This window comes from Barbus barbus, assembly GCF_936440315.1.
Source record: "Barbus barbus genome assembly, chromosome: 37".
NCBI classification, from domain to species: domain Eukaryota; kingdom Metazoa; phylum Chordata; class Actinopteri; order Cypriniformes; family Cyprinidae; genus Barbus; species Barbus barbus.
The window spans coordinates 13,214,502-13,227,150 of NC_136715.1; the positions used below are offsets into that span (position 1 = coordinate 13,214,502).

The 12,649-nt window shown below is 38.4% G+C and overlaps 1 protein-coding gene across 1 annotated transcript; it reads left to right on the plus strand.

Annotated features, from left to right (window-relative positions):
* The first annotated feature begins 445 nt into the window (after positions 1-445).
* On the plus strand, positions 446-4,848 carry LOC306856951 (transcription factor SOX-12-like). The gene is made up of 2 exons (XM_079396530.1): positions 446-700; positions 1,019-4,848. Exon 2 carries the CDS (start codon positions 1,070-1,072, stop codon positions 2,177-2,179), a length of 1,110 nt encoding a protein of 369 aa, XP_079252656.1. The 5' UTR covers positions 446-700; positions 1,019-1,069; the 3' UTR covers positions 2,180-4,848.
* The last annotated feature ends 7,801 nt before the right edge of the window (positions 4,849-12,649 follow it).

Genomic DNA, 12,649 nt, shown 5'->3' on the forward strand with positions numbered 1-12,649 from the left:
AATACACAGTTTTTCTTATACACATTCAAAAACATTTAACTAAAAGTCTTCATATTGATAAAAAAAACAACAACAACAAAAAAAAAGTACATCAAATACCTAAAAATATACATATAATATACATTGAATACATGCCTGCGAGTGTGCTGGTTTCAGTTTTGAAAATGGAGAATTACAATCGCACAAACTCATGAATACCATGTTTCTACATGTGCCAGACTGCCTTTAAGGTCTTGTCCTAATTTAAGTTTTTGCTTGTAGCATTTAACACCTCCTCAGTTAGCATCTCTGTCTCTCTCTTTCCATCCCTTGTAGCTGTGCCTCACTGCATGGAAACTTTCACCCCCCCCCCCCCCCATCCTTGACACTAACACACCCACACAAACACACACACCACGACTGAGAGCGGTGGGTGGAAGGGGAGGAGACTGTGTCTGGTAAGGTTGAGCTGTTTACAGTGAGGGTTTATAAAACAGCAGACGAGGGGGGGGCGTCCCTACAAAGAGGGAGCAGGGAGGAGAAACGGCAGATGAGGATAGGGAGAGTGACTGAGAGGATAGAGAGCATCTGAGAGAGAGAGTTCGCATGCAGGACAGAGTGATTAAACAGCAGGCAGACATTGGACAGCCTTTTTTGACTTCCACCACAACTGCTACAGCGAAGGAGATGCTTGTGTGAGGAGAACAAGTGATTGTGCATAGTAAGCAAGAAGCTTTCTTTGTTTTTATTGTAAGCACTAAATTGTATTTTTTTAAATATATTTTTCATAAATATAATTAAATGAGTACTTTAGTAATATTTTAAAAAATATATATGTATATATCTATCTTTCTATATCTATAACATGTTTAAATGACTACATTTAAAGACTTATGTCATTATCCATTGAAAAGATTCCATCCATTTAAAACAAACACTGGATTTTGGAAACAGTTGTCTTTGAAAAAATGAAAGTTTGTATTTAACAGATGAATAAGTTTATAAGAGGCCACTGAAGACATGTCTGTATTTATTTCAGAATAAAGGCAGGAATTGATGAGCTGCTGCATCTTAGAGTGTCTCGTCATGGATGACTCTAGGGAACCTACTGAATAGATCTCAGCGCTGCATCATGGTTCAGCAAAGGACCCACAAATACTCATCAGTCATGGATGGAAATTCTACCAGAGACGTCTTTGTGGGACTGGCGGCAGAGGACGATGCTGAGGTGTTTGGACATGTACCTTCTAACAAAGACCCCAACTGGTGCAAAACTCCAACTGGGCACATCAAGAGACCAATGAACGCTTTCATGGTCTGGTCTCAGATTGAGAGACGGAAGATCATGGAGCAGTGGCCTGACATGCACAATGCAGAGATTTCAAAGCGCCTTGGAAAGCGCTGGAAACTACTGCCTGATTATGAGAAGATACCCTTCATCAAAGAGGCTGAAAGGTTGCGTCTAAAGCACATGGCTGACTATCCTGACTACAAGTACCGGCCCAGGAAGAAGAGCAAGAGCTCAACCCCTGTGAAACTTGGAGAGAAGTTGCCTATGAAATCCAGAAAGCCCCATTCAGGAAGATCTACTGGGCTGTCCTGCAAAGGACTAAAGATCAAACCCACTTCTACCAAGCCTAAAATGAACTTTACTGGCAATAAATATAAGAGCTACAGCGAGAGCATGAGCGATGATGACACGGTGGATGTAAACTTAGAAAGCCCAGTGACTCTGCAAGACGATCATAACGCGTCAGGTCACTTTTTCCTTCACCAGCAGGCTACCATTCCCTCTGAGGACCAGCAACCAGTTCCTGAGCTCAGAGTGAAAGTGCCCATCTCTCAGACCAGCAGCATCCAGAGTGTCTCCTCGGACAATGAGTGCCAAGCTCTCCCAGAGTCCACCAGGTGCGAACCACAAGGGTCGACATCTGGAAGATCCTCCACACCAACCTCAACGAACTCCTCCTCTTTAGTGTCGTCAGTATGTTCGGATGAGGAACTGGATGAGGAACTCTTGCATATCATTTCAAACAGTATGCCTATGGACTGCTCCAATCTAGACAAAGACTTCGAAGCGTTTAATGCTAACTCAGGATCCCATTTTGACTTCCCAGATTACTGCACTCCAGAGGTGAATGAAATGATTTCTGGGGACTTGCTCGTGCCCAGCATCTCAGACCTAGTGTTCACCTACTAAAGTCGAGCCCTCTGTAAAGTGGCCAGGCCTGCATAGCTGCCAATTTGAAAATATTTTGTTCATGTTGTACTTGGACAATTCCATTTTCCATGTGTTTATTTTTCTCAATGAATTCCGTAAGTGCTATTGCTTTCCTTTCCAAGCATGTCACATCTTGTTGGTTTAGCTAACAGACACACAGGGTTTTGCAGAGCTGTCCAGGACAGTAAGACATTCAGATTTTGAGTGTAATTCTTAGACGCATGGAAATTATTTTTACCAGCTGTCTCGATAAATGTCTTAAACTGCTAATGTCTCCAAGTATCTGATGGGAAGTAGTTAGAGGCAACAATTCATATCCATTTACCCTAAAATGAAAATTCTGTCATCATTTACTCGCCTACATGACTTACTTTATTCATGAAACACAAAAAAGGTACTTTGAAGAATGTCAGCTGTTTTTGTCCATACATCAACTACATTTTTCAAAATATCTTCTTTGTCCACCGAAGCAGAATCTCATGAGGGTGAGGAAATGACAACATTTTTTTTGGGTGAACAAGCCCTTTATTATACAGCACTGTCATTTTATTGACTGCTCATAATGTAAACACTTAATCAAGATTCAGTCAAATATGATTTCCACCGTAAGTTTCAATGTGCATAAATATAGAGGTCTGCAGACAGTGCATTAATATTCTGAAACACTGAAGTAAAAATGATGAAATGGAAACAAATTATGAAATGGAAAAGATGAGAGAAACCATTTATTAAAACCTGCAGCATTTACTGTACAGCATCAGTAACTTTGCAGAGAAAATCACTGCTGACACATAATTCATATCATATTCTTTAATTAGGTAATAGCACTTTCATCACCTTGCCATTGCTGCAGAAGTTAAGACACACATGTGATTTAAAGGCAGCTCTGCATCAGCCCTGCGTGCAGGTGTGTGTGTGTGTGTGTGTCAATGTGTGCCTGAACTGTGGACAAAAGGGGGTTAAGGTTAGGGTTTGGGGGGAGGGTTGGGATTGGTTCTTTCAGGGAACTGTGCATCTGTCCATGCAGGCAGCAGCTTTTATGCAGGGGTCAGACTCTGCGCTTACCGAGCGTCTGCCGGGGTGGGGAGGCGTGCGAGGGGGGGCTCCCGCACTGGTTTGCTGAAATGCATGTCATGTCTGCAGTCTGGCTGCAGCTGCCCCGATCAGGGCGAGAAATCTGTGTCTGCCAGCTGGCCCCCATTGACTCTCTCAGGGATCGTTTGTCTAGGTCCTAGTGCCTCCCGTAGGTAATTCATCTGTGATGATCTGTGTGTGTGTGTGTGTGTGTGTGAGCGTCTCTTTCTCTCCCGGAGAAACCATCCAAAGCCAACCGAAGTGACAGAATGCCCCGATTGCTCAAAACAGGATCTGTCCTGTTTTTTTTACCCACATGCTCTTATTAATTTCAGTTCAGTTGGCACCCGAGAGACCAGCATTATTTACCTCCCACCAACAGTTGTCAGAAAAGGGACAACAAACCCTGCAGTTCATATCTTACATAAACTGTTAATCCTCGTCGATTCGCAACATCCTGTGAAGAAGCAGCGGCACGCTGTGCAAAGCGAAGGAACACAAAAGGAAAGGGACCTGCTGTGTATTTGCTCTTTGGTTTAACCTCATTGTTTGGACTGCATAATGACTACTTTTGTTACACTGACCACAGAGGCGTTAACAGTCTCCATCGTGTTGTGTTTCCTTATCGTAGGAAAGAGTTGACTGAACTAGTTCTGTACGATCAGTATTTTTTCAAATCCATGATAGTTTGTAAAAATCGTACTTTTTAGAATGACGCCACATTCGGTGGTCAAACTACACATGTAATTCAGGTATCTGTGTTTCAAGTGAAAAGGGAAATGGCGTTAAACATGAGGACCGATAGGAAAGATGGATGTGGTTTGTGATACGAGGCCTTCATTCATAAAACACAAAAATATCAACGTGTAAAAACATTGCCTCAACATATATGTATAGCGCAGAAAGATTTAGTGCTTTAAAACTGAAATGTTGGCATTTTAAATGCTAAAAATTGTAGAAACTGTAGTAATAACGCAAGTTACTGAAAACATTTGTTTCATTATAAGTGAGGCAATGGATGGCATTAATTTCAAAAAATCAAAATCAAGTTTGCATGTGTTATCAATAAGGACTTGTGAATAGTTAAACAAAAGGCTTGGGCCTTCAACAATCATCAGGGAAATTATTTCAGGAATCGTCACGTTCACTATTTTAGCAGATTCTGTGCAACTGAAATTGTGAAAGGCTCACCGAACCTGAAGTTCACACACAGGAACGAGTCTTTGCATTAGATGTATGTCAATCAAATCTGTCTCCATACACTCTAGAAATGTATCAGGTCACACACTGAACCAATACAGTACAAAACACCAGCAGTCAATTAAATGGACTCAGGACTAAACACATCAGCCCACTGTGGATCTGCTTTGATTCAGCCATTACTAAGATGCACTCCATTTGGCCATTGTATGTCATTGTAGATGATCTGCAAAAGAACTGTATGTAGCATCAAAGGTCAAACTGCAAAGTTGTACCTTTTTAAATATTAAATATTTTAAAATGCCACAACACTTTTGGGTGCATTTTTCAACTGTAAATAAAACATGTATCTAAATGTGACATTTTACATGTACAATTTGCCAGTGTACATATTTTTTTGTTTTCTCATTGTTTGTTTTTATTTCATGGACTTATAATTCTGACGGTCATTTATTTATTTGATATTTTACTAAGAGCGCCGCAAAATAGAAACGACACATCACAGATGGGCTCAGGCAAATTAGTGTCAAAGTGATAAATGCAGAAAGCTGTATATAACTGAAGCAGAGTAAAAATACCCATCTGGTCGGCACCTCCTACTTCTGGGCTGGCGATTAATGAACAGCATTCTGTGGGATAGAAAACCAAGGACAATGCTAATTTCACACAGACTCAGCTTTGCTAAACCTGTCATATGCGATGCATGAGCTTCCTCATTTCCATGTCTGTCGGAAAGCTGCTGCCAAAATCGGTGATTGCCACTAAAGGAGTCTTATTAAAGAAAATGGACCAGTCTTCCCTTTCAGAACTGGAGAATTTTCTTAGCATCAAGCTGATCTATCACAGAAGACTTCATAGACCAACACAGTGGTTTGTACAAACGCAACAAAAAGCTCCTAACCTAATACTTGCCAAAGCAACACCGTTTTTAGGCTCAAATCTAATTTATAATCTCAGCATGGTGCTTTCTCAGCTACTAGACTGTACTGTTAGGTAAGAAATCTTATGCCGGATTCCCTATGATAGGGTTTGAATGTGACAGATATAAAATCCTTGTGAAACATACAACATTAGGAGTCATCAGCCAAACTATGACCATGTTGCCTCAAATGCATTGTTTTATAATTTTTCATAGATGTCCAATTCTCTGATATTTTTCAGGGAAAACAATAAGGTTGCTATTTTCCACTAGTTTTATTATTATTATTATTCCAAATGCAATCGAAAGTTGACAAGTTCTGAATGAACAAACTGAAACTGGTTTAATCCACAGTATATGTTGTTTGAAATCTTGCGGTCTGGATCTTTCAGTTCTAATCACTGTTATCCAGTATTATCCGAATGTCATCCAGGTCTATCAAAGTCATGCTGTACATGATTACACTGAAGCAAACATTTTTTTATTGCCTTTACATGAATAACCACATCATCTGTCTGATCTGATCTGCAAACATTGTGTTCGCAGTGTCAAACAGAGGCATGTGCATAAAGTATGACTGTTGTGTTTGAGTTCACATAAAAATTGTGTTTAATACATGCAGAAGAGATGTTGACATGGTTGTACTGGTGCTATTCATGTTCTTAAAAGAAGAGTTCACCCCAAAATACCCTCTGACTAAACATGTATATCTTTTAAAACACAAAAGGAGTTTTTTTTTGTTTTTTTCCAGCATGTCCAAGCTGCTCTTTTCCAATACAGTGAATGAGAATGGTGACCATGGCAGTCAAGCAAGACTTTTAGTAAATAATGGTTTAAGTTTTACAAAAATTTCCGCTTCTCACAAAAAGATACAATGTGTTCTTTTTGGAGCTTGGCAGACCCTTGTTTACTTTCATTGTGTGTAGAGTTTCTTCAAAACTTTTCCTTTTGTGTTTCATAGTCATATGGGTTTGGGACAAGATGAGGGTGAGTAGATAATGACCTGAACTGTTTCTTTAGAAACTGTTAGGGAATGATCCTTCAGCACAACTTTCTTTAGGCTTGTGCGTAATAGATTGTGATGGTTTTTTCAATCATTTGTTCTCCTCACAGCATTGCGATAAAAAGGAAAAATGACTACAACTTTGTGCACAAAAACTTACAATGGACAGGAGTTTTCTACATCTTTTCTACAACAATTAGCATTGCTTAATTCATGTGTACGTCTGCTTCCATAGTGTGCTATAGTATCTATGTACATCATAGCAGGTACTGAACACAAATAGAAATGAAAGCACTTTTGTGTACATGATGGTTGCAGCGCAGTTTGTCGTTTTGATGGACTTATCAGTGTAATGACACCCTCATCAATAAACTGCTTTATTGATGACACATGACCGTTCTGTTTGTCTGTGTGAGTGTGACTTTAAAGAGTTTACGGAGGAAATGAAATGCATGCATGCATGTCAGCTCAATTACATATGCGCACATAAAGCTATTTATATGAATTAAATTAGTGTGGATTAAGCATGCGTGGCATACACAAGCTGTCCATATGCAGATACAAGTTTTCTAACACACATTTGACATAGACCCGTCATGTGTGTCTGCTTAACGCTGTGGGTTTCTCCCACTCTGTCTCTGACGTGAGTTTCAGAAAGGATGCAGATGTTCTTGTGGTCAAAGCGCACAGGCATGAAAGGTTGCAGCAGTCATGTAAGTGACAGCACGATACATGCAAACGCCCGTGACATATGAAAACGCTTTAGCACTAACAACAAACACAGACAAAACTCGACAGAAAATTAAGTGTGTAAATTTAAATATCATTATTGCTGTCACTCAAAAAGACACTGTTCTCACATTTATTCATTAAGGAACATGATCATTTGAAATTTTTTAAGTTAATTTTTACATATATATATTGAAATACCTTGGAATGAGGGCCATGAAGACATCCATGTGACAAGAGTTGTGATGGTCCCTCCTAACTGTATATAAGAACCACATGGCCGCTCAAGCCAAGGGGGACACTTAACTCATCATGACCACCGATTATGGCATTTTCCCCTTCTGTGCCCTGTCTGAAAACCATCACAGCATGTCTGCAGAGGGTCATACAAATACACTGTATACCAGCCAGCCACACAATATGCTGTGTAATATTAGGTGACAATAAATAACATATTCACAAGTGATCCTTCACAAATGCAAAAAAACAAATGCAAAAACAAAAAACTCTTTAGCAGTCGTCCTCTGTTACGAAGCACTGTGAATGACACAATAGTTAGTTTTCCTATGCTCTCAATCTACTTACATATGCTGTATGCATATTTAGCAATCAACAATCAAAAAGTTTCTCCATCATTTTAATTCGACCGCTATTCGTTTAGTACAGTTTTTTTTCTTCAGATTTTCAAATACCTTTTTGCTATCAAAGTTTGTAATGTTGTAATTCATCTTGTTGCTGGTTGGCTTGGTTCAACAAAGACTTTTTTTTTTTTAAATCTCAGAACCAACCATAATATGGGTTATTAACAAATATATTACCAATTTGGGGTGTAACGGTACACATATTCGTACAGAAAATTTTTTTAGTACACGATTTCAGTTCTGTACGCATGTGTACCGATCAAATACAGCATTGTTTTAACCACTGCACGAGTGATACTATATTGGAAACTACAAGTTTTATTTATTGTTATTTTTGATAACATCTCATCTTTAATGTTCTGTCCATTATTTAGGAAATTCAAACTATAAATGTCGTTTTGACGCTCTTTTATGTGGCGAGACAGATCGCTGTATAAACACCTCAGTTCAAACGGCAACACGGTGCGCGAGTAAGCGTGATCATACCTTCCTCTTTACTAGGTATAACGTGAAATAAACATGAATGAGCATCTCATGCTTAATCGCTCAATCAGTGTTTCAACCATGTCAAAACAAGATATCACGTGGCATTTCATTTGCCACGTAGCAAGTCATCAGCGTCTTCAGTTCTTTAGTTCGCTAAAGAAATTGTCTAGAGAAGAACATTTCATGAAATATTAGACTATATAGGCTACTCGTTATATTTTACTTCACCTGTTAGTGATGTCTTAATTATTTAATGTATGTTTAAATAAATCTGTTATGAAACATTTATGACAGTCATTGTGTAAATGAATATATTTCAACAACAAATAACATTTTTATAATTTAGAATTTAAAAAACTGCATTTTGTGAAATTTACATGTTTGCATACAATTTTTTATGTTGAGTGTTTATTATATTTAAAGATAAATAGTAATTGAATTTGGGCTCGGTTGTCAATTGTAACCTTATAGTAATGAAAAAGGGCTCCCTAGATTTTTATCCCTAGGAAATCTTTAGTTATAATTGAATTTATTTAAAGAAAGAGCAACCACTGTTTAATTAAAAAAAAAAAAGTTTTATTTTTACTCCTGAAACAATTCCGACCCATGATGCCAAAAAAGTCATGTTTGTGTATGTTACTAATATATTGCCCCCAAGCTAAAAAGTGCATGCACGAGGCTATTATTTTCCAAATACAACATGCCAGGTTGGCCCACAGTGTCTCACTTTAATTTTAAGGCCTGCTGAGAGAGCACACCATTTATTTCCCCCCCCTGTCCGGTGCATTGTATTGGCAGACTAGTTCATCTGCGTGACTCTGTGATAGATGTCCACAAAATCTGTGTCCAGGAAAAGCCAAGCCTCGTCTGTGGAACAACTTATTGAATTTCCCTAGGTGCTTGGCTAAGCAGATAGGTGTTTTACAGTGTGAATAATTGGACTCTTATATTTCACTGCAACCCACTTTCCAGTGTCCAGTACGAGTGAACTTGCCAATAATGGTGTGCATTTGAGCTACTTTTCTGAGAGTTGGAGAGTAAAATGTGCTGTTCTGTTCTTTCTGATTTATTTAGCATTCTCTTACACTGGTTGCAGATGTGAGAATTAGCCCCATGCTAAACTGCTGCGTCAGTCCAGTGTTGTCCATACTTGGATCAATTAGAGCTCACTAATTGCTGTACCTCCAATTATGCAGGAGATGGAATGATTTCAGGCTGTTTCAGGAAGGTGAGTGGAAACCAAAGATCTGAATGACTCTCTAGGGGTGATTGGGGGTAGGCGAGCAAGACTGAGAGGCAAAAAAATAGGCAAGTTAGGCTTGGCTGACTTGGTTGTGTGAAGTTTCGGATGGGATGAAAAGGCCCAGTCTTTCTTGTGCTGCATTATGCTATTTCTCTGACCTGCTTCTGCCCTCGCTGTTGGAGATACGGCAGCCTACTTGAGTGAGTCAGCATCAACATGTATGGATTTAGCAGACCAGAAGCATTCTGCACTACTTAACATGTCTCTGGGTCTAAAAAAAATGAGTATTTCCAAATAATTTTCTCATTAAAGGATTAAAAAGATGGGTCCGAATGAAGCATAACAAACCGGAGATGAAAATGTGAGTAAATTGGTCTGAAATCAGCTCTCCACAGAGAGTCATCATATGTCCTCTCTTAAGTAGGGATTTGAGGGGCCATAGGGACATGCAGATGGACAGATCTGGACTGCTTGTCCCCTCCAGCCATATCTCCAGACAGTTGGACAGAGAACGGTGTGGCACAGGGAGAGGGCCCCACAGTGCCAGGAGGAAACTGTAATGAGAGATTTCAAGGGGGTGTGGAGATACTTGGCCTCTCACACATTTATACATACAGACAACCACAAACACAAAAAGAAAAACACATAAAGATATGATCACAAGTACGCCTACGCTAGTACACTGACCATGTTTACATGCACATGACTTTCCTATTAAGATCTAGAATGTTTACTCAGAAAAGATGTTTACATGCTATTAAGTTATTAGTATATTCTAAATAAATTAAGACTCTATACTGAATATACTCTATGCTCATTTATTTCTGCTATTCTCCACAGGAAGTACTGCATTTTTTGGCAGATATGCACAGTAACTGAAGTCATTTTGACTCATTAATCCTCATTCATGTGCTTGACAACAAGCCCAATAAACAGCAAAATGTAGGTCATGAGATTCTTAAAGTGCGTTCACCCATCTGTAGTTTGTTTTTTTAATACTTTGCATTTTCTATTCCTTCCAAAATATGTTTCCTCAATTACTTGACTGTTTAACCCAGAATTGCTCTAATTTGGACAGAAATAAGCAAAAATAAATGAATGTACAGTTCTAGTCTGTATTTTAAAGAAGATTAGCATGTCGTAATCAAAATTATGACATGCTTGCTGTTTTATTAAGATATCTAGAAACAGTAATACATGCCTACATGCCTATTCAGATAATTATCAGGTTTGTGTGTTTGTGCGACATACACAGATTCAAAAGATTTTAACGGTTTTGAAAGACTTATGCTTACCAAGGCTGCATTTACTTGATTAAAAATACAGTAAAACAACAATATTATGAAATATTATTACAATTTAAAATACATTTTCTATTAATATCTTAAGAATGGAATGTCTTTGTAACATGGAATCTTTTTGTAACATTATAAATGTTTTACTGTCAATTTTGGTCAATTTAATGCATCCTTGCTGAATAAAACTAAGTTCTTTTTAAGAAAAACCCTACTGACTCCAAACATTTGAAGGGTATAAGAATATATCAAAATCTGAATAAATTTTGGATTCATATTGGAACATTTATGTGCATGTTAATGCAGTGATTGTCTAAACTCTGTTTTGGTGTTGTGTGTTACTGTGACCCGTCTCCTCAACTTAGGGTTAATGTTAGCAAGACAGGTCGACACTACAGCACAGAAATGAGGTGAGGCAGTTATGTGATGTGACTTTGTCAAGGGGAAGAAGACAGAGAGAGTGAAAGCAAGAAAGATCTGACAGACAGATATATGTAACAGAGGGAAACAAACACAAAAAGAACTAGAAAAGGTAAGGACAGAGAGGGAACATCTGACACTTTCAATCTTATGTCTTCAGAGGACACCTTGTAATCTGTTTAAAAGGTGGAAGCACATATATACTATACATCATGACAACTTCCTCTTTTATAATGTCACAAACTGCTACTTTTCATATCCTGGGGAGGCTATTTCAGTCCTGACACTTTATTTACCAAACTGTGTGTGTCTAAGTTGACTCACAATAGAAGCTTCAATAAAGTAAGCAAGTAAGTAAAGCAAGGATGAATTATTACAAACTGAAGAACATAACTACATGTATTTATGTGTAACTGTCTGCAAGTACTGGTAACTGGGGAAAAAAAGGTTGATAAATTACATGCTTAAAGGGGTCATATGATGATAAGGAATCACTTTTTCTTAATTACAGTCTGGCCACAAATTATTAAAAGTTGTGATGAAACAGAAGTAGCCATAGACCGTTATTTTTTATATTGCTATGTACATCCAAATGTAACAAATTACCAAAAAAGAAAACATGTCAGACAGGGACTTGTTTCTATCCACTGGTTGTTGATTGGATTTTGAGATGTGGGCCTTGCACTCAAAAGTGGAGGCAGATGAACACATGTTTGCAGAATGGCCACAATTTCTCGTTTTGTGGAGTTCCGTATTTTTCCACATTTACACATCAAAAATATCCTATGTATTTGCATAGTTAACCAAAAACTAAAAAACCTGTAATCATACACAACGTTCATGTTGTTCCAGACCTTTATGATATAGGCCTACTTTCTACTGTGAAACACAAAACAAGATATTTTGAAAATTGTTTGGGCCTACACAGCATTGAACCCCATTGACTTTCATTGAATGGGGGAAAAAAAAAAGTTTTTCACTGAGGAAAGAAAGCCATACAGGTTTGGACAAGAGGTGAGTAAATGACTACAATTTTCATTTTTGCATGAACTATTCCTTAAATTTGAAAGATTCCCAAAGAGAGCACAAAATTATCACAAAAGATATGTTACATTTTTTTAACAAAAGTGGACCTCAGGAGAAATAAATAAAAGTGAAGGATATGACCCCTTTAAAGACTTCAGATATCTTTCAGTTCAGTGGAAATGCAGACAGACAGGGTGGTTATTCTTACATTAGCATACCCTGTCTACTCACGCCTTGCGTCAACAGCACGGACGCATGCAATCTGGCAACATGCTCCTGGCACTAACCCAGTTATTCCTCTCCATCACTGACCTTGTCACTGCATAGGGCATTTTCAGGCAGAAGCTCACTGCCGCATAAATGTTCTCGCATATTTCAAATGCTGAAATACCGACTTACGCTAACACACACGC